The sequence below is a fragment of the Python bivittatus genome, unplaced genomic scaffold (genome assembly GCF_059951505.1).
Source record: "Python bivittatus isolate LINGU-HERP-01145 unplaced genomic scaffold, Pbiv_v1 ctg000330_np1212, whole genome shotgun sequence".
NCBI lineage: Eukaryota > Metazoa > Chordata > Lepidosauria > Squamata > Pythonidae > Python > Python bivittatus.
Window position 1 is genome coordinate 51759802 of NW_028277058.1, and position 23562 is coordinate 51783363.

Sequence of the window (23562 nt, forward strand, 5' to 3'; positions counted from 1 at the left end):
GGGTACTAGGTGAGTGCCCCACACACTCCAGAGCACCTTTTGCCCAGCACAGCTGTAGTTCTTAGGCTACAATCTTTTCTCTGACTCCTTTTGAAGAGATGAAATAATTGCAGAGCCAATCCTACCAGTATGGTCTGAGGTCTTAGGCCATAGTGGGAAGGTAAGAGGAGACAACTCATGAATGATATTCAGGCAAATGCTGCATCTTACATACCTGTCAGAGAAGCGGGGTGCAACTATATTTATTTGCATTTATTTCATTATGATCTGCTGTGGATGCCCCTGAATGTGGCCCCTGAAAGCTTTCATGCAGTGGCCAAACACATCCAGAAGCTGTTGCTAAAGTGTAACCCTGAATTCTGAAACACTAGGCCTGTGCAAGGCAGCTGGAATTGGCTTTGATGAGGGCTTCGCACTGTGAAGGTGTAGCAATTATGTAATTTATTTCACTGGGGTGCATTGCATCACTCCTCTGGTTTCCTTTGGGAGGGTTGGATGAAGGCACTAGGCCAAGGCCAAGCAAAGCAATGCATCATTTTTGTTTCACTCTTTAGATATGGGGGTCTACATTGCTCCAGAAGTTTTCTTGCTTCAAAGGAGTATTTTCTTCAAAGCAGCACTGAAATAAAGCTTCTCTTCAAAGCTTTGCATGGATGACTGGAGAATAATCCCATTAATTAAAATTAATCTTAATTAAGTTTAAATGTATAAATTATATTTAACCCTTAAGTTTAAATGGAAATGGAAGGAAATCAGATTTATGTTTTAACCTGGCGCTGCTACCAGCTTACCACTCAAAGGTAACATCTGGGTCTTAGCCCAGAAAAAATGACTGGGGGAAAGTGTACATCAGCAGCCATTATATTCAAGGAAAATTGCTTAGAAAAAGGTGTGCACCATAGCAAAAGTGTAGGCAAAATGCACACATTAGGGCAGATGCCCAGAAAAGATTATCCAGGTTTGCAGAGTGAGTGGGGAAAACAAGCATTTGAAACTGAACAAAGCCAAATTGGTAAATGTTCCAGTACATAACAATAAAATTAATGGTAACGCAGTGGGATACTGAACTTTCGATCCCACCACAATATGACTGAATGGAAATCTACGTTTAAATGCCACTGTAGTAACTCTAGAGAAGTTACACAATTTCTCTTGCCACTTTTCACTGGAAAGAAGCTGGCCTAGGTGCAAGATATCTGGGGAAACCATTCTCTAAGAAGGATTTTTTTCTTACCAGCTCTTCCCAAGATGGTAACAAAGGTGAAGATGAGAACAGAAAAAGTGTGGTCCTTAGGTTAGCCTTCTCCAAATTGCTCCCATCCAAAGGTGTTGGATTGTAATGTCCACCATCTCAGGTCAGCGTGTGGAAAATACAAGACTGGGAATCTGCTATACAACCTCCACGTTCTGTGTGCTTATACACAAATAACCTTTCTGCTCTGTTGCTCTAAAGAAATCATTTTTATGCAGTGTTTGTCTCATGTACAGCTTGTATTAAGTGAAGATGATGCATGTGTTACAACTCTCTCAAATTCTCTATACGGGGTATGGACAGCAGATGTTTGGTGTGTGGCAGGGAGAAAAATCTTGTCACTTCAGTCACATGTTTTCAGAAGCTGCTGCATAATTCCAGCACATTTTGCACAAGAGCTGGTGATGAGTGGAACAGAGATAGAATAAGAGATGAGGATGTATTGGGTATGAAAAACAAAACTTGAACTTTCTTCAGAAACATCTGTCACACATTCAGGGTGAACATGGGGACCTATTTCATTAAAAAGTTCAACTAAATGGATATGCAAGAATCATGCACCCGAACTGTGTGTGATTTGATACACACACCTTGGTTAGATACAGGTAGTCCTCAAGTTACATCCTTTCATTCAGCAACCGTTCAAAGTTAGAGTGGCACTGAAAAAATGGACTTATGACCAGTCCTTGAAGTTCCAGCCATGCAGCACCCCCACAGTCACATGATCAAAATTCAGGCCAGCCTGCATTTATGATCACCCTCCCTGCCGCCTGCACTCCCTAGCGCCTGCCTGCAGCACCCACCCACCGGGCTTCCTGGCGCCCGCTTACCTGCACTCCCTAGCACCTGCCTTCAGCACCCTCTCCACCTGTGCTCCCTAGCACCTGCCCATGGCACCCCCCCACCTGTAGCTCTCACCTGCCAGCCTGCTTGCCTGAGACTCCTGTCTCTTCCCATGTTGTGGTCACATCAGGTCCTCATTTAATGATCTGCACAGTCCTGAGGTTATGTAATGGTATGTGGGAATGCCCACTTGGGCAAAGAGATGCTACCAAGGGAATGATCAGATAAGAGACAGCAGAGCCCACAGCTGGATAGATGTGATGGAATGTGAGGGTGACCTTGGAAGATGGGGCAAAGAGATGCTGCCTAGGGAATGGTCAGATAAGAGACAGCATAACCCGCAGCTGCAAAATGAGCACAGCAAGAGGTTCAGAAGGGACCCTCCCTAGTTTCTCGGGCTGTAAAGGAGATGGGGGAGAATTGTACCTTCAGACTTGCAAGATTCTGTTAATGTAGCTTTATAATAAAGTAGAATTAGCTCATCTGGTTGTGTTTCCTGTCTGGTTTGCCCCACAAGGCCAAAGGTTACAACAGCAGCCAGCACTGCCAGGATTGCCGTTGCTAAGCGATGCAGTCACATGACTTTACGCTTTACGACCACACCACATACCAATGGAAATTCTGGTCCCAACTGTCCTTGTAACCTGAGGACTACCTAGAGTGTAATTTGTCCCCTTGAGTTTCCTCTGTGGGTAGAGAGCAATTAACAACATGTGTGTCATGTTACAAACTTCTTCCTACTTGTCATGGCATTGCATGCATGTACCTAAATGGTGGAGTATGCATCACAACAGCACAACACCCTTTTGTCATTCTGATGACATATTTGGGAATAGTGGCTGCCTCTGTTCCTGTCTCATACATTCACTGCATCAGTAAAAGAGTTTTTCGAAGAAGGCTTTGGACTGAGACAAATTAATTTTAGCATCATCTTCCACAGAAAAAGGAGCCAAAGCTGCACTGTTTGACTTTCATCTTTGCATCTTTGCCTCTTGGAAAGGTTTAAATCGTACCATTCAGTGGCTAAAGATGGAAGAGCAGTTGGTTTGATAGTTAAGGTATTGCATGAAGACCAGCAAGACCTCAGCTGCAAAAATTCACAGGGCAATTTCTGTTTCTCAGAACAACCTACATGAAAGGGTTGTTGGAACAAAACATTGGAGAACTTACAGTCCCCTGCTTATACTACAGTAGAGGAGGAGAGGGAAGGAGGAAGCAAATTCAGAGCTTGCTTAGTCTTATTCTCACACTAAACCATTCCCAAGTTCAGTCATTGTGGCTGCCCTTAGACCTCTGGAAACAACTATGTCATCTTGGTCTTAGAAGTTATGGGTGACTTTTGGTTTTTTAGAGCTGAACTCAACTCCTATGTGGGCACTAATTTGCACATTATTTTTATTGCATGTCATTATCTGCAAGCAGTATCTGTATACCTAACTACATGTCTATCTCCAAGATAGGGTAAAAGAAGCCTGTGTACTCCAACCACCACAGTGGGTAACAGTATATATTTTATAAGAGTAGGACAATGGTCACTGTTTCTGGTGAAACTCTATCCATAATCTCCGTGTTGACTTAGGTATGTGTATATTTTAATGGTGAAATACAAAAAAAAACCCACAGCATCAACAGAAAAAAAGTGATTATACAATAACAAAAGAAAGCCTTCATATGCTACAATGCTTAAAATAAACATGGTAAAAATGAAAACTAATGAATAACAAAAAAGAGTAAATAGATCCATATAATAAATGTAGATAGAGATATAAAAATAATTCAAGTTAATCATTAAATCTAGACATATAGAAACATATTGCTTCATCTTCTCGTTTTTAGAACACAAAGACAATTCAATAATAGATAACAGACTCATATCCTGGATCCGTTCTTTAAAACCAGGAGGGTGAGTTTCTTTCCAGTTACATAAAATTAGCCTCTGTAGCATGCCTCAGGCTTGAGAGAGACAAAGCTCTTTGTGAGATGACATGAGATGAAAAAGTCCATGCTTTAGAAATATCACTCAACGTCATATTAAGATCTCTGACTACAATATTTTTTCTCAAAATGGTACTGACATATGAAGTTATTTGAAAATAAAACAAGAATGTGTCTGGGCAAAGTAGGTCGAGTAAATTAAAGATCCTTCAAATGGCTTATGCCAACACAACATTTAGTGTGCTCAATGTAGTTCTGAATTCTTCAGGTTTTACCGTTCATGCAAATATATATTTTTCTGACAGCGGAGTAGATGTGCCTTGCTTTTGGTAGGCGTGCATGTGAAACATGCTCAAAAGTACAAGGATCCAGACGTTTAGGGGGGTTGCGGCTTTTTTGTTCCATTAATATCACCAGTCTAGGCAGTGAGTATGTTGGAGATACAATTCTTCAATTGCAAGCATTTCCAGCCTTTTGTGAGCCTAAATGTACTATTAAACATAGCTCTGTTTTTTTTTTAAAAAGAAAGCAATCTAATATACCGAGTTAAAGCAGTACATAATGGGAAGCTATTAATAATGTTAATATTATTATTATATTAATATTAATATATTAATTAATTATTATTATTATAATTAATTAATTAATAATATTAATAATGGTTACTATTCCTTAGCCGGTGCTCTTGCAAAAAACACAGAAGACTGTTTCCATTTTCCTCGTCAGAATATTGAAGAGTGCATAAGAATGGTTTAAAAACAGAGGACTCTCCACAATGTGATAAAATACACGTAACAGGTTCTTCAGAAACTTAGCTAAATAGAAAAAAAAATAGGATTCCGGTCTAAGAAGCAATATGCTAGTCAGTTTCAAATATTTGTGCAGCTGTCAGATTACGGAACAATTTTGCTTTCTGTCGCTTTGAGAAATAAGGACTAACTGATTCAACTAGATTTTAATTTAACCTTGGGAAAAACTTAGTGATAGCACAAGGCTTCAGAAAATGTTGGACTCAGAAAATTTTTTGCCACCTTTAAGGCAGTAGATAACCAAAGATTTCTTCTATCAACAGGAGGTTGGATTAGATGAAGGGTGCACAATCTGTGGCCCCAGGATTGCATATATCATCCTTCAGTACTTTCAGACATCTGCCAAATATTCATGTGAAGAAGCAGAAAATTATTAAGTACATGGAGACCTTCAATTAGTTCAATTTCAATCAAATACAAGTGTACATTATATTAAAACAAAAATTAGTTTTTGTACTATCCCCACCTACTTTCTGGAATGTGCCCCCTCAATATGTCATTCAAGAGCTAAATGTAGCCCTTGGCCTGAAAAACTTTGCAACTATTGGAACAGATGTGGAATCCTTGGGGTTCTCTGAGCTTGGTTCTTTTCTTGCAAACATTTCATTACCTGGCTAGGTAACATCTTCAGTGCTAAAATGGAAGACTAGCAGAGCACATCCATGAGCACCAACTAGCAGTCAGAAGACATGATGAAAACTCCTTAATCTCCCAACACATGGACAGACTGAACCATAATTTTAACTAGGAAACTGTCAGCATTTTAGACCAAGCTAAATCCAAAAATGCAAGAGAATTTTTGGAAGCTTGGTATTCAGACAAGGCAGCAATTAACAGACATATAGAGATAAACAGCATCTACATACTATTCAAAAGAGACAAAAGACCAGAAGATCGCCTCACCAGCAATCATCACCCAGATAAGCAAAGGTTATCACCAGGCACACAATCCAGCAGCAAACATATGCTAATCAAAGAACTACCAGAGGAGCAAAAGAAAACCCCCACCCCCGCCAGCACTGGCAAGGCATGCCACAGTATATAAACAGAGCAAACCCCATCCCATTTTAGCACTGAAGATGTTACCTAGCCGGGTAATGAAACATTTGCAAGAAAAGAACCAAGCTCAGAGAACTCCAAGGACTCCACAGTTCAACCCTGAGCTATACATATTCTCCTCTGTTGGAACAGATGATCTTTGAGGTCCCTTCTGTAATTCGTGAGTCTGTTCTGAAGACTCCTCCAAGATTGATGTGTGAAGAAGAGGCCTTCAGAAACAGAATGTGCTCTTGGTGCAAATAATGCACACTTGGGGAGGAAGATGAATAAGATGATGAAGTTGCCAATGATGATAATTCTAGTGTGTTTGTCTGCTTGTTTCCTGGTAGCTCCTGTATCCCCTAAAATCACTTCGGTTGAATATTTCAACAACCTCCTCTATGTCAGCTGGATCTATGGTGACGACAACACCGACCTTTCCCATTCCAGAATGTTGCACTGGATGGTTATTGCAGAAGGAAAGAAAAAGATAAAAAAGAGTGTAAGACTCATGTTTCTGTTGGATGTTGCTTTCAGGCCAGCAAATGTCCAGCCAGAAGGAGTAAAGCATTAACATTGGGGCTATTACAATTGACCAATAATTCCTTTTCAGCTTTTCCCCAGGAAATATTTTACAAGCCTACGTTCCAGCTGCTCTTATTTCCTAGACAGGCCATCTCATAAAAACTATGGGATGTGGAAGAGAACAGACATAGCTAGATGAGGTAAAGCAAGAATTGGCAAGCCACAGCTTACAGAGCACCCATAGTCTGTCAGCCCTTATTCTGTGCCTTTTGAAATCTAGTTGGCCATTGTGGAAACAAATGTATGGACTAGATGAGCTTTGAGATCTGTCCCGGTACAAGTTTCTTCAAGGTCATAGAGATGGACATGGCCTGATAGGTTTCTAGTCTAATCTATTTCAGGGTGCATTACTTCCCCAATATTGAGGGGTAGCTGCACTTCAAAAGTTTGAGGAAACCACAATAAAGCCACATTTATTTACTTATTCAATTTATAGGGCCACCCTCTCATTGTGTGCTTTTATAATTTGGTACAATTAAAATAAGATTAAAATCTAGTGCAATGAATACAATTACTCCCCAAGTATTTAATAATCTTCCTCTTCTGTCATATTAAAATTTATAATTAGGTGGAAGTTTTCGAAAGGACGGGAGGCTACATCTAAAACACTTTATGGTTGCGTTCTACCTGGAGACACAGGGGAGATGCATCTCTGCCCTGAACCATTCCCAGATGACTTGGCTTGACTTGCAATGAGGGAGAGATTATCAGCCTTCTAAAGAGCTGGCAAACTCTCCTTCTCTGAAGAATGGTTCCAGATCCTCTAAACTAGTGGAAACAAAAGTCCAACTAGCCCACCAACCCCTTGTTCAAAGCAAGTCTTCCATGCAAAGAGTATTTAACTCTCTGTCTGTTTCAGGTGACACGGAACGTCATGACCACAATGCTCAGCCTTCCTGCAGGAGACATCTATAATCTCTCCGTAACTGCTTGCACTGAGCGGGGTACCAACACATCTGCACTTCAGCTTGTGAAAGTGGGTAAGGCATTAGCTGAGTCATCCTTGGATTTGGGGCCACATCTGTTTCGTGGTTTTTTTAAAGCAAGGGTGCTGCATAATGGAAATGGTTCTCTGAACTAAAGGGATGCTTTTTGATAAAGTGAAAAATTGACACTGATAGGTGAGATGATACAGCTGAATGCACAACTGATTGTGTGTTTCCCTTTAGCCATAAGTTCTAATGTGTTTGCAGATTTGAGTGCATGTGAATTATTGAATTTTTCTATGTACTTTATAATAGCAATAGATGGAATAAGAGTTTCCATTTGATATTAACATGGCCAGGGCAACATTGGATTATGTACCGGTTTACTGGCTTACGTTCTATGATAAACGGATGGAAGAAAATTAGTGCAAGGAAAGCTTTCGGTCACTTTTTTCCCCACCACAGAGAGGAACTGAGCATTCCCAGCACATGCCTATCTAGTCTTGTCTTGAACACAGTCAGTAAAGGGGGGCACCCATCTTCCTCAGTCATTTGTTCCAGTATCAAACTACCATTCAGAAGTTGTTTAAACATACACCTAGAATTTGTCTATGAGCAAATGAGTTTAAATGGGCTTGCACAGAATTACACCTTAAAAGGATGGGAACAAAATTACATGAATAAACTAGTGAGAATCAATTTAGCTTTAGGCAACAGTGACGAATGAGGAAGTCATCACAATGTTTTCTATATTTCAAAAAGCAAAGACTTTTTTATGAGGATAGAAGAATGATGTGTAATGAGTTAGAATTCAGGAAGTTGTGGAGTGACTGAAATAAAGAAAAGAGCCAGATTTGACAACAGAGTTTGTAAAAAGTGCATGATTATCCTTTGTAATATATACAAGCTTTGTGTTTTGCAGGCGCATGTACCTGTGAATAATAAATAAGTACCTGAACTTACTTGCAGCACATCCATATTCACCATCTTTGGTGGATTTTGTTGCCATTTTACACATGCACAGAACTAGGGAATATAGTTTGATTATGTATTAATTATTCTTTATTTGGAATAAAACAAAGAGAGTGAGCAGAACGTACAGGAGGTGCCCAAAACACAGCATCCACTGCTTTTGTCTGCTTTTTCAGTATACTTTTCATTATTTTGGTCCATTTCTATGGTCATTTTCCAGGGCTGTAGACCCTAACCTTCCATTCCCATAAGTTAAGAATCTTGTTATCTGAAGTTTCATTACTCATGGTTGAATACTGGAACATAACTTCTGAAAATGATGAAATCTATCAGTATTTTTATAATTAATAAAATGAACTAAGTATAGAGTCAGACACCATAAATGGGAAGGAAGCAGCTGTGTTTCGCTGATGTGGCACTAATGACAGAAATGGAAGACAAGTTACAAGTCTATGAAAGTACAGTAAATTCACATTTTGCGGCTTTACTAGTAAACGAGAACAAACATTACTCACAAGCAAGAATTCTCATGATATAAGGACTATTACATGTGTAAATCAGAAACAAATAGACAGTAAACATTTGAAAAAGCAGGAGAACCAGATGAAAGCTCCACAGCAGAAATTGCACAGCAAAAGAAAACAGACCTTTTTGTAGAGGGGTAAAATAAAACATCTGCTGATGAAAGGAGCAAAAGAAAATAAGTGAAAAGGAGAGAAACACTAAGTGTTTTTAAACGTTTTCCTGGATAAAGTTGAACTGAAGTAAAATGGAGAAGTATTTGCTATTACCGTATTAGAAATGTCTTCATCAGTTTTCTCCTTTTTCGGTCCTTCCAAGAATGTTCAGGAAGAGGCTTGCCTTTTAAATGCAGGAATTATTTTTGGCTGGGACCATACTTCATTTGTATTCATTAATTTTGGCCATCAGTCACATCGATAATGATGCTGAGACATCATTGGAGGACTTTACACACATTTGGTGGTGGTGTCAGTGGAGACAAGGGTAAGAAAATCAAGATGGTCATGGCAGCATGATTAAAACTCTTCATTTCTACGCATGTGTGCAATGGATATACAAAGAGAACTGGGCTTGTATCACGCTGACATGATTGCCATCCTGACTTTTTTTCTTTACCTCCTTTGTGGATGCTGCTGTTTTAGTGCTTATTTTGTTTTTTAAAAAAGCACACTCCACCCAAAATCAGCAACAAGATCTTGGGAAATACGGTGGTTTAAAAATAGAGTAAATAAATAAAGCATATAATAAATACATGAATTTGCTGTAGTGTGAGAAGGGGAGGTATTTTAAGGCCTCAAACAAGGCCTGTTCAACCTACATGTTGCCCATTCCTGTTTTAAAAACAAGATGATTTTCTCAAAAGCTTTATATTATTTCAAACCATGGTTTCTCCTCTCCTTGACACCTTTGAAGTCTGGAATGGAGAGAGCCATTTTTCTTGTTAAAAATGGCCTCGTAAACAACACTCTGCACTAATGTTGCAAGATTCCCTTGAAATATTGTATCTCAGCCATCAGAAGAAATACCACTGGTTTTTTTAAGGACAGTCATATCTCTACCTCAAGTGACAGCAAAACTCTTTTGATTAATAAATGGTTGGGAAGACACCACTGAGCCTCATTCAATCTTTGGGTGGGGGTTTTGACTCCTGATGTACTGACAAATGCTGAACTTATTATTTGGGTCCAACACTAACTGGAAAGTGTAGAGGAATGATGCAGTCACTGATGATTGGGCACATATGAAGATCAGGATGGCCGACCTACCACTGACAGTTTTCATGTAACTCCCATGACCCCAAGAGATTGCCACCAATTTTTAGTGCTTCAATGCTTTATTTCCCCCTGCACAAAACGAAACGAAACAATAGAAAGTGAGTATATTAATATGTCACAATACTTAAGGCAGTAATTCCACCATCAGGGGAAAAAAAAGACTAAACAAGATGACTGAAAGTTTCATTTTCATATCACCATATCATTGGTATAGTCAGGGTTGGTCACATTCTTGATGGCTCAACACCCTGTGCTTAACACATTTTGTGTAGTTAGAAGCCACAGTAAGTGAGATGAAGATGCAAAGGCAGTAGAACCTGGGTCTTCTGGAAGCATTTCCTTGGGTGTTTGGTGGGGGGAGAGGTTGAATTCTCTTTCTTTTAAGCTGTGTTAAACCTCTCTTAGAGCCTACCCTAAAACCTCACAATGGCAGAAAACTATACCCTGAACTTTCAGCATCTGAAGCCAGAAGTGACTCCAGAAAGGGGAGGAATCAGAAAAGTCAAGATGGTGGCTGCAACCATAGAATTGAAGCCCCACCCATTTTTTTACATGCATTGTGTTTGCAACACATGTAAAAAAATAGGCAAGGCTTCAATCATGTGATCGCAGCTGCTTCTTGACTTTTTGACCCCCCTCATGGATGACCCTGTTCAGGGCTGCATATAGCATGCATTGCCTACCCCTGCTATGAAAAAAATTAGGGAAGAGTAATTGGCACATTCCACTATCACTTTGGCTGAATATTGTCAGAATTCCCATAAAAATGTAAAGGTAAATTAAAGGTGAGAAAACAAGTGATCTGCAGTTAGCAAGGTGAGAACTGGAGGGAAAATGAACTTTCACGTTTGAATTTGCTTTGCTTTGAATTGGGATTGCTTTGTTATTTTTTCTTTAATGAACTTCCAACATTGTGATACAGATCAACATTTTTAGCACCCTAGATTTATAGTAATTTGAGAAGCAAACCAGATGAAGCATTCATTGTGAGATTATTCATCACTCCAGGATTAATCATTGCTCTTTCTGGGGCAAAAGCATTTTCAGCAAGTTCATGCAAACACATACTACAGTTAAGAGTTAATTGAAAAAGGAAGTGAAGTAATTGTTGAACAGACAGAAAAAAGCATGCTACTTCAGACTGCTTTCCTGTTTTACAGTTTCATTTTATTGCCAAGAGATTTTGGGAAGAGTGAAAACTTGTCTGTAGCTCTGTAGAGATCTCAGATCACCTGTGATCTCCCACCTCTTTATGTTGGATCCCAAAGACCTATAAGGTGCAGTTAAAAGGACCCTTCTCTTGCCTCCAGCTCCAGCTCCTCCAAGATCACTCTTTGCTGTGAATAAAACCCAGACATCTGTGACTCTCTTGTGGGTAGAAGAAGGAGTAGCTGATTTCTTTGAGGTTTTTTGCCAGCAGATTGGCTCAGACCATGAGGCAAAGATTCAGGTATGTGTTTTTTTCCTTTATCAATTTTAGATCATGCCTGAGATATTTAATCTAACCTGCATGGCTCTGATTTGAAATCTGGCCTCTCTTTGCATGAACATGTTTCAGGGAAAGGTAAACTTGAAGTAAAAAGATACAGATTGAGGCAGTGGTGTTGCTGGCTTTGTTGATACATAGATTTAATTTAAAAGAAACTTACCACACCTGAGCCGTTTGTAGTTGTTACTTAGCAATATATGGAGGCAGCAACTAACTATGGCATAATGACACCAGCCATACCCTTTTCTACATGTGTTATAATGCTGCACACATGCCATAAAGGAACGGAGCTTGGGCTGCAATATATACAGAATACCACTATATACAGGATAGAAATGGAGTTATATCAGCTAGCATAATTTTTTGTGGTCCAGCACATTCCTTTAGCCACAGCCGAGTCTTCAAAACTTGGAGGCTTCCATTCAACCAAGAACTAGATAGCTGGATTCAAGTGGGTTCCTTTCCCATGTTCAAGTGAATCCTGGAGAGCAATGGGCTGGATGTCAGAACCTTAACCAGAGTCATGACTAGTGAGTACAGCCTCTTTCTCTTCAGCATGTGAAAGAGCTTTTGTGAGAGTGAATTACTCATATCTTCCCCATTGCAGTAACTCTCCATAGAAGCAATGCTTTATTAGGCCAAAGGAAGGTGTACAAAATCACTGCAATTGTTGAGTTTCAACACTTCAAAAAGGTTGAAGGAGCCATATCTGGAGCTGTTATCTTCTTTTAGCTGCTGTCTAAAACACCCTAAATTCCCAGTGCTTTTTGTTATTTCCTAATTGCCCTAGTTAGTATTCGTGTGGTTAACACTTCCACTGTCTTGTTACCCCTTGCAACATTCTTTGTGACTGAGTGTTCCTAGCAGCTAATTGATTATAGCTGAGCCTAGTGCTTTTGTTTCCCTGAAGATGTATTTGGGGTAGGGGCTTTTTAAATTGATCCCTAACATTCTATTTCAGAGATTTTAGCTATGTCAAACTAAATCTACAGCATGGAAATGTAAGAAGATCTATGTTCGATTGGAATCAAGGTCCACTGAGTCCAATATCTTATTACCCACAGTGGATGACCAGAAGCTCCTGAGAAATTTGTACCTAGGTTACAACCATTGAAATCAGTGAGATTTAAGATAGTCATGACTAACTTAAATTCCACAGGGTTCCTCTAAGTATTACTAAGACTGCATCCAATCCATTATTAGCTATCTTAGATATTATATAATGATGTGTACACCTGAAAATTAAGTCCACTCACCCAAGGGAGTGAATTGATCAAGGCTACCTCCAACTGAAAGCAATGGGTTGTCTTGAGAAAGAACCTATTCAAAGGTTTACTACCTTTCAGATAAGGCTGGGGTCTCTGGTTGACCATTTGGAGAGCTATTGCCTGCTAGCATACAAGTATGAGTTAGGTGGAACTGTGATCTGACTCAGCACAAGGCAACTTCCTTTGTTGTACCATGTTATTCAGGCATTACCTGCAATATTATACAGGAGGTTGGACTACATCTTCCCTAATCCCATGCTACTAGCGATTATAGGTATGGAAGACATTGGGAAGTAGAGTTTCCCAAAGCAGGAATCCCAGAGATATCAATAACAAACTGCCCCCTTCAGCTTAGCATAAAATATAAGGCGGTAATATTTTCTAAAACTTGCTTTAAAAAGGAAGATATAATTACAGAAATAAGGGGCAGAATGGTTGTATGAGTAAGCAAATCATGAGTAAGGCCATGAGGAAAGGAATGACAGTTCACCCCTTAGACTCATTATTCTGCCATCTGAACCCCCATGTCTTTTACACACATTGCATGCTAAGAAATGTAAGGGCCAATTCATGTACCTTTTGCATAAACCAGGATGTGGTTTATTGCTAGTCCAGACCACAGTAGAAATGTGGTGAAGCTGTCACTGAATTGCTTTATTGTGGACCCATGTTGCAGACACAGTCATCTGCATCTCTTGCAATGTCCTCATACTTAGAGAAGTGGTGACTAGATAAACAATGGGCAGGGTAGGCACTCCATGATGCATCCTTATAACCTCTTCATTGTAGCAAAAAATTTAAGAATGAACTCACAGCTCAGTTCATGCCCAAGGCCAAAATCCCCTCTGATTTCAAGTCTTGTATAAGATCAGAGGTAAGCAAAAAATTCCTAACCATAGACTATTTTCCTTCCCAATACGATATAGGAACCAGTTACCGTTTCTTCTCACGTCGTAACAATCTCCAGCCTTCTGCCTGCCACTTCCTACAACTGCAGTGTTACAAGCTTCAGTCACAATAGCCCCAGTGTCCCTACCTATATTGCAGTTTCCACCATGGGTGAGCCAAGTTCTTCAAATTCTCCAACTAAGCGTTTCTGCAAACGTGCATGCATCCGCGTGTACATACACACGCACAGAGAAACATGGCTGATTTAATGCTTTCCCTTCCCATTTCTAATTTGAACAGAGGGGTTAGAGTGAGTAATCACCAAAAGAACAGCTGACGTTTTAAACATAGTGGAAATGGGTATTATGTGCCTGTGTTCTTTATTCTTTATTTACATGCAATCCTCATTATTTGTGGGTTCCATATTTGCAAAATGGCTTATTCACAAAAATGTATTTGTAACCCCAAAATCAGTACTTGTGGTGCTCTTGTGCTTATTTGCGGGCATGCGGAGCACCAAAACCCTGGAATCATCTGACATGTATGTCCCCAGCTGAGGTTTCCTCATTTGCTAATTCAGTATTTGTGGTATTTTCACAGAACATAACTACCGTGAATAATGAGAATTGCCTGTATCTATTTAGTCTGTGGTGGGGTTCACATGTAATGTGGTTTGTTTGTTTTTGGCTTGTGTGATGTCAGCTATTGTGGCTTGCAAGCCATGGTTTAAGGCTTAGTGAAATGTGTGATCCCAGCCAATTGCAGTTTCTTCAGCAAGCTGCAGTATCATATAATCCAGATGTTTTCCTTAGACTTGGGATCTCCCTGGAAAGGGAGATCTGCCCCACCCTTTTATTTGATAGCCTTCAATCACCATGCAAAGACTTTGCACCCTTTCAATCGCACCTTTCAATCGCTATGCAAAGACCTGGTACATTAGCCGTACCAGGATGTCAGTTTTAGGCTGCAGTCTTCTATCCACTTACCAGGGAGTAAGTGCTTCTCAATGAAGGAGGCCAATTCTTAAGTAAGCGTGTATGGGTTACTGGCTTATTCCCATGATTTGGTCCTTGAAGTAGAGCTGAATCTAAAAATTCAGAAGAAGTTTTCTGAGAGTATTCCCCTCCTCTAGAAAAAAGAAAACCCCTAGAAATAGAAAACCGCTGGCAGAACGTGATGCTTCCCATCTTTTTAATTTCATCATGTCAATTTATGGCAATGCTATATCAGTTGAAGAGAATATCTGTAGCTCGGGGTTGAACTATGGAGTCCTTGGGGTTCTCTGAGCTTGGTTGCTTGCTTGCAGAAGTTTCATTACCCGGCTAGGTAACATCTGCAGTGCTAGAAGGGAGTGGGCTTTGCTCTCTGTTTATATACAGTGGCTTGCCCTGCCAGTGTTGGGGGGGGGGTGTATTTTATTATATTTATTTTCCTTCTCCTGGTAGTTCCTTGATTAGGGTATTGTTTACTGCTTGATTATCTGGTGATAATCTTGGTGTTAATCTCTGCTTATCTGGGTGATGATTGCTGGTGAGGAGGTATTCTGGTCTTTTGTTTCCTTTTTATTGCCTCTAGTATCAATTGCTTTCATTAACCTGGGTCCCTTGCTCCTCTCTGCAGTTGTGGAGATGAATCCTAACGTAGTGGTGATTTCTATTCTCGCCATCCTGAGCATTCTTCTGATAGGGCTCTTGCTTGTAACACTGGTGGTTCTTCGGAGAAAACACCTCCAAATGGCCAGGTAGGACAAGACATCTTCCAGCCCCAAGGTTTTCTCAGAAGATAAAAGTTCAATTGTACATAACAGGGCAGCAGTATGAACTGTTCCACAGAGCCTAATATTTAACTTAAAGGCTGTAGATGGATTTTTGATGGCTTTAATATTTCCAGTAGATTCACCTCAGTAGTAAGTGATGAAGATTGTCTAATTTGCATATGAGTACGTGAATTGCCCAAATAAGCAGGAGAGGAATTTAAATAGAGGCAGGATTGCTACCTGTAAAGAGCTGCTGTTGCACTACTGTAGAATGCAGATCTTGCATTAATTCAGAAATAGGACTAGCTTTCTCCAGTTTGGTGCCCTTCAGACTTCAGTGCTTTAACTTTTGTAATTCTCATGCAGCATTAATAAAAATTGCAGAAGTTGAAGTCCAACACATTTGGAGGATATCAGATTGAGAAAGATCTCTTTCAACATGATGGTTCTCTTGTTCCCTCTCTAGCAGCCTTTTTTGCTGATTTATACTACCCTCTTGCTAGTATAAATCAGGGTTCTCTGATCCTACAGACATCTAGCAACATCAGAAGGCAATCTTTAAATTAAAGGGTTGTTGGATTAGTTCTGAATTAAAGTCACTCTCTCATCATTTAGTCCAAAGTCCAACATTATGTTCAATGGAATTTGCTGGGAACATTACTCCCAGCAAGCATATTTAGGACTGTGACTGATTTGCATGTTGCTCCAGTAATTCCCAGGCTTCAGCTGACCAGTAAATTCTTACAAAGAGCAATTCTCCAGTCAGCCAGATGCCATATATATACTGTATATACGTATGCATGTACATGGAAGCTGTATCTCTCTTGCAGGCAATGCTGCCGTACGTTGGTTTTACACTTTGATTATGATGATTTTACAGTTCCCACTTAGCCCCCTCTCTTACAACACCAAGTTCAGAACTAGTTTCACATCTTTGTATATCTTTGGTCACTAAAGGTTCTTAAGCTCTACTTCATGCCAATCATTTATCACCATCCTCAGAGTTTTTCAGGAAAACCCATCAAACAGCTAATTTAAGTAGCTGCATTGCTTCTGGGAAATTTTCTGGCTTATGGCAAAACTGTTTTCTGAATCAAGGTGTTGATCAACAGCAGAGGTAGGACAGCTGTAGGCAGTCATTTGTTTCAGGACTCTAATCCCATCCTAATTTGCATTCCTAGTAGACAAGTGTAACTATTATTATAGACCAACAATATCTAAGGAACTTCAGGTTTAACCATCCTCAGTCTTCCATTTGTAACAGAACAGGAAAACAGTCTAGTGTATCTTGTTTAAGTTTACAGTAATAGTCCTGAGTTAATTCCTTCTGCCAAGATATGTGATCTTTTTATTCACCAATAATAACTCTGAATCTTCCAAACTAGGGAGTGTGGAGCGGGAACTTTTGTGAATTTTGCTTCATTGGAGAGAGATGGGAAACTCCCGTACAACTGGTAGGTGTATCTCAGAAGGTTTACAATGAAGTTTTTTTTTTTCTTGCTATGTTACATCGACTCCTTTAAGGTGGATAGTAATATTGAAAATCTAGCCATTGGATCCAAGTTTTTTTTTTAAAACATTGTTTTTAATATACTAGAGTACTACTTTTTCTGACATAATGAAATAAGATTTCAAGATACAGAGTTAATCTTTATTTGAGAAGCATTCTGTGCAACTCTACAGTTTGCCGTAGCAGTTTTGGCAGTCCAACAGAATGTAGGGACCAGGTTATCTCAAATCATCATCTAATCCAAAATTGTTATTAAAGGAGCAGAAAGCATTATGTTTTCCTAATTAAAATGGCATTACAATATTTATGGCAGTTAGAGTTAGGCTTTAAGAACAGAAACTTCAGACCCCAAAGAAGTGGAAATCTCTTTTGTTTATGGGAGTATGTGTATAACTGGTCCCTTTATTTTTGGACGCTTCTAAAAGTAGCTCCATGGATACAAGGAATCTGAAAAATGGCTTTTAAAAACCAAGAAAGACTGGGGGAAGTCCACCTGTGCTCTTTTTATCCAGATGTGCCAGCACTATGTAAAGAGCAGAATATGAAGGTTGACTATTGTGACATTAGTGCTTTAAGAGGTATCAATAGGCTTTCATTTTTTATGTGTTTTCTTCAAGTGCTTTTTTTCCTGTCTTTATGCTATTTTCATCCTTTTTCCAAGAAAGTGAGAATTGAATACATTGAACCCCCTTTACTCTCTCAGTGCCATGAGACAGATTGTGCAGAGAGATATAAAGAGGGACAGAGAGAGAGAGAGAGAGAGAGAGAGAGAGAGAGCGAGAGCGCGGGATGGGAGAGGGAAGGGTTACCAAAGTGAGTGTCAAGGCTAAATGGGCATGACAAATCCATGGAGCCCGTCATTTAATCCCCCGAATTAGCTTATTTAATATATTTTAGGTTCAATTAAAAATGGGATTAAGCAATTAATTTTTTTTTACAATTTTCTTTAAAAATAATCCAAGGTTATGCCTTTTATTGTGAGTTTTCTTTAATATATAAGGTATGACATGGCCAATCAGTGCAGGTTTTCATCCTTTTTTCAAGCAAGTGAGAATTGAATACACTGAATCACATTTTAGGCTATCTATAATCATAACAAAGAGCTGAGAGTTTGCTCTATAAATCCATTAATAGTTTCACAGAGATAGTCCAAATAAATAATGAATTTTACAAAGAATCATGAATGAATGGAGTATTCTCCCTCAAGGTTCATTATTGAGTTTCTTTATACTACAGGGCAAAATTCAGGATTCTTGAAAATGTTTCATATAATTTAGGCTGTAATGTGTAAATGTTTACAGAGGACCCACAGCTTCGTGTAATTCCTGAAAAAATGGCTGCAGCCCAGTAAGCTCTTCCAAAAATTGTCACCCAATTGCAATGTTTAAGGTGACAGAGGAAATTACTAAACACCTGGGAAGTTATCAATTATTATATTTGACTATATTTGATCATGTGAACTTTTAAATTAAATCAATTTTAGAACCTTAGGGCTGGAAAAGATCTTGGGGGTCTTCTAGTCCGACTGTCTGCCCTGGGTAGGAATCCTCAAACCATTTCTGGGGGTGGGAGGGGGACATGCAGCTCCAGGCATGCTATTCAATGCCTAAAAATGCCCCTTGGGGTTGGGAGTAGGAACTCATTTGTTTTGCAAGAGAGCTGATTGGAGTGGGGAGACCCAGGTTCAAGACTGTCCTCAGCCATGGAAGCTCAAGGTGACTTTGGGCAAGTCATTCTCTTTCAGCCCAACTTGGTTGTTCTGGTGAAAAATTGGAGGAGGCAGTGCTGTGTTTCCTGGAGCTCAGATTCTGTAATGGATGGCTTGAGCGGGGAAGATTCTGGAATGGAAGTTCAAGGTTGTCAGGAGGGGGGAGAGGCAGTCCAGAGCAAGCGCCTCCTCAGCCCACAACAAAAGTGTGGGAGGATGAAGATGAAGAGGATGAGGCTGGCTCTTCCCTAGAGTCTCATGGGTTATAGCCACTAGTTGCTTTAGCATAGGTTGAGTCTGGCGAGATTCTGTCTATTAGGTGCGAGCTAATAAAGGAACTGAACTGTACTGGATTGCCTCATGGCTGTTCTTGGGCTGAACCTGACAGATTCTCACAAAGCATATCAAATGCAGAGTTACCTTAGCTAAGAAAAAAGTTATTAGTGACAATTTATCGCAGGCTTTACCAATCCTGCCTTCACTCCTGCCGGTACTTTTAACATTTTATCAAGAAGAAAATTTGAAGAAAGAGTCATGCTTTTCAGCCTCAAGAGGGCATCATTGGTCTTTCAAACTTTCATGAATCAAATTTTCCATGATTTTCTGGCAAGATCTTGACAATGCATTTGTATAACTTACTAATGAACTCTGAGGATTCTGTCCTTCACAACAATCATGTTTAAGCAATTCTTTTATGCTTTCAAAACCAAGCTAGAGAAATGTACCTGTAATCGGTGGAAGGAATAACCTTGAGGAACAGGAGGAAGAGCCACAACCAAGACAGTGATCAGATAAAAGAAATCTGAGCCCGGGGCAGAAATGTAATTTGAGAAAGTGTCTCAGATAGGACCCTCCATAATTTTCATGAAGAAAAAGAGAGGGAGGAGAGGCACATTAAGACTTAAAAGATTGTGTTACTATAACCTTATAATAAAATAGTATTAGCTTGCATATGTTTGATTTCAAAGTTTAGTGTCCCTTGGAGAGCTGACAGTACCTTTAGCCTGCCTGTCCTGAGCTACTGAATTTCCTTCCTACAGTTAGATCTAGCTGAGGTCCAATCTATTCTGTCTAGGAAGACTTTGCCCCTCATATCTGGGATGTAAGTGCTTTTGGGGTTTTGCCAATGTTAATATAAATGTATTCCTATTTTTTGTTTGTTGATTAACTTAATTTTTATATAGCCTCCCTCTGGTAGAGGGGTAACAGCATCTCAATAGCAATCTTCACCTCTAAACAGGGGCATCAAGAAAAGCAATAAAATGTGGCTATCCTACTTTTCTACTAGGCTTCAGTCCTCAAAGCTTGCCTTAAAGAGAAGGTTTTCAAAATCCAGGAAAAAGGAAGCTAAATTTATCTTCAGAGGCAGTACCTTCCATAGAGTTGGGGCCACTGCCAAGAAGGTGTGTATTGTGTCCCACACTGATGTTGTTAAGGTGAGGGTTGGCACCTTGAGCAGGACCTCTCTTGCTGACCTAAGAGGATGATCAGGCTCATTTTAGAAAAGGTGGTCCCTGGGGTAATCTGGTGCCATGCTGTATGGGGCTTTAGAGGTAATAACAAGCACTTCAACATGAGTCTCAAAGCCTCCTGACAAAGAAGTTCAGACCAAAGAATGCTGTTATTTAACCACGGCAGGGTTTACCTGCCAGCAATCTGTACCAGTCATCTTCTGGGTCATCTTCAAAGGAGCCCTGTGTAGACTGCATTGCAGTAGTCCAAACACCTGGTGATATAAGTCTGAGTCACTGTTGCCAACACCTCCTGGTCCAGTGGGCCAGAAGCATTTGGATCATTTACAATGATCTCACAAGCTTAACACCAGTTCAGATAGGCATTTCCCCCCTCATTTTAATGTTCAAATCTCTTACATTTCTAGCTTTCATAACAAGCTTTGTCATTTAAGACAGAATATGTCTTACCTTATGAACTTCCTGCCTTGCTTCTGTTCCTGGAAAAATTGTGACTCTCCTCCTCCAGCAGCTAGCCCACCTTCTGAGGTTCTTGAGGCCAAAAAGAAGGATTCTTCCTTAACTGATCAAATCCATGCTTAGAAGGTGCAATATCCATATGTGCAGATTGGGACAGATGACCTGTATAGGATATCTTTGCCTTCTCCCTATTCCTTTTCCCGGAATAGGGACAATTGCACCATAATTAGTTCTATATCCCTCCTTCTTTGAGGGAAGAAGAGTTGTAGCTGTGCAACAAACGGATTTTCTGCTAAGTCCAGCCAACAGGTTGAACTCAGCTATGAAGTAGCAAGAGATCTTTGATTTACAGCTGAGTCCTGACAGGGACAGTTCCTACTCAGCATGTATCATGGCTGCATCTTGAATCCTAGATGCTTGAATCGGACCTAATGTTTGCTATTTTCTTTGTCTCTTGAACTTGACTGCCTTATTTAGACTGCTTACTGGAACTTGACTCTTAGCTTGAATCAGATCGTTGCCACTTTGTGGCCACCTGGAACCTGAGCAGAAGGCATATATTTGATTTATGGCTAGATGAGAAACTACTGAGTGTGTCAATACCAGTCTGTTTGTTTGTTTTTTGCCAAAGTTGAGTTAGGCTTTGAAACCTAGTGTCCTCCAGATATGTTGGTATCATGACTCCCAATTTGAAGGACGCCATGTTGAAGAAGGCTGATATAAAAACACAGTGAGCCGAAGACCAAGGTATTAATGGTAGAAGCATGCTGTAAGAATATTTGGCATCTCCACTTGTCCATTAATGTCACATACAATTTGTGGATATATAGATGCTACCTGTGGTCTGATTTCTTGAAGGGAAGAAATACTTTTTTTTTTTTTTTGCAATAGCCAGAGTGCCTTTCCAAACCCAGTTATTGAAAATTGATGGAGGGATTTCTTTCTTTTTGAAATAGTGTTGTTAACATTTTCAGTATTTTCTAGCATGAGAACATCATGTGAAAAATTAAGAAAAATAAAATTTAAGAAACAGGAAAATAAATCCTGACTTGTCACACATTCTGCTATGGCTCTACCCATTTTGCATCACAACCCAGCCCACTGAGGCCCCCTCAAAGTAAAGTGAAGCCCCCATCCAATCCAAAATTTATCCACAACTGGCCTAAAGCATGGAGGTCAACCAGAGACCATTCTGGGAATGTGGAACAAGGAAAACGAGAAGATGCTCCAAAAGGCCACTGAAGGGCAGGGATCTGGATCCTACAGTCTTTGGTGGCATTTTATGCAGCTCAAAAAATGAAATAGCGCTGAGAAAGAGAAGTGGTGAAAGAGAAACCATGCATGCTTTAAATCTCATCCATGTTTTGTTCTGATTTTGTCCATCACTGATATTTCCCCTCTATAGGAATGTGACCCTCAACAGGAAACATTTTCACATAACTGCTGTGAGCAAGCTTCTTATTTTTTTGGCCTGGGCCTGGCTGTGCATTATAATGTCAGATTGAACAGCCAGGAATTCAAAGGAGGCCCAGCCCATCCCCTAGGTAGATACAGCTGTCAGAGAGAAAGAGAAAAGGGAAAGTTATTCTGATCCAAGGAAAAATTCCATCAGGCATTACATCTACTGTATGCTCCTGGGTGACCATTTAATAGCTAGACCAGATAAATTTGGAAGCAATTCTGTTTTTTATGGGGTGCAGTCAGCTGGCACAAATGGCTAAATTGATTTGATATGGCATTGAAGCTGGTCCTTTGGTAATAAACTTCCAAACTGAATGTTGGCTACCAGTGTGCCCTGTAAATATTGATGTAGCTAATGAACTAATCAACCTTCATTTCCTCCTTGAGTCCCCAGAAGCAGAAAACTGTTCACAGAAATCACTGACCTCCTGCTTTGGGTTGCTTTGATAAACCGTGTATTAATCTGCATCAAAGATAGAAGTTCAAAAGTAGTCCCTAATTAAAGACTCAGACTTGAAAAATCTAAAATCAGTGAAGAACTGAAACTGAACAGCCCAGTGCCACAGAATATATTTCAAAATGTGCAGTTCAATGGGTAGCATATCATAGCTCAAAGAGGGGAAATGTAGTTAGGGGTGGGAGAGAGGTATTCTGTCTCAATGCAAGTGCTACCTGCAAACATTTTTTAAAAAAAATAAAACTCTGTACACAATTGCCTTCATTGATTTATTGCATCTGTACACTATCATTTTTTTTTCCAAGGAGCACATGCAAATGCACATGGAAATAATTTGCACGAGCATTTTTCTCTTTTTTTCCCCCATTCTCCAACCCTTCCTCCCACCCTACCTGAGGGACCGCGTCTCCCCAATTACATCTGCCCGTCCCATCAGGTCTGGCAGAGGAGGCATGCTGCGGGTCCCGTCTGCCAGGGAATTACATTTGGTGAGTCCCAGGAGGCAGGCCTTCTCCACCGTGGTCCTGCCTTGTGGGATCTTCTCCCCCCAGAAGTGAGATTAGCAATGTGATCAGGCCTGGGGCTTCCAGGGGACCGGGGAGATTTTGCGATGGCTCCCTTATTGATTTTATCCCCTCCCATTTTGTGTGTTTTTACAGGTTTTTTTTATTTGTAATTGTTTTTATGTATTTATTTTTTAATTGTACGCCACCCAGAGTCACCTTGTGTGGGATGGGTGGCTATATAAATATGATAAATAAATAAATACATAAATGAATGTATTCTTGTAGTACTACTCTAATAATGCTAACAAACAGGACAATGAAAAAAGATTTTCTTTCTGTTTCTCCCCTCCCCTCCTCTCCATCCAGCACCTGGGTCACAATGAACCAGGGTCACGTAGCTACTGAAAGATAATGATTTTCATGGGGGCTGTA

The 23562-nt window shown here is 40.0% G+C and overlaps 1 protein-coding gene across 2 annotated transcripts in view; it reads left to right on the forward strand.

Moving 5' to 3' along the window:
- Positions 1–11343: 11343 nt before the first annotated feature.
- Positions 11344–23562, forward strand: part of PTPRO (protein tyrosine phosphatase receptor type O) — a 35886-nt gene continuing 23667 nt past the window's right edge. Inside the window, exons 1-4 of one of the 2 annotated variants that reach the window (XM_088141311.1) lie at positions 11435–11606; positions 13840–13972; positions 15422–15542; positions 16943–17011. In XM_088141311.1, coding sequence (XP_087997437.1) covers positions 13969–13972; positions 15422–15542; positions 16943–17011 — 194 coding nt within the window. In that variant the 5' untranslated portion in view covers positions 11435–11606; positions 13840–13968. Of the gene's footprint in view, positions 11607–13839; positions 13973–15421; positions 15543–16942; positions 17012–23562 lie in introns of both variants that reach the window. The other variant, XM_088141310.1, reaches the window with a different exon arrangement.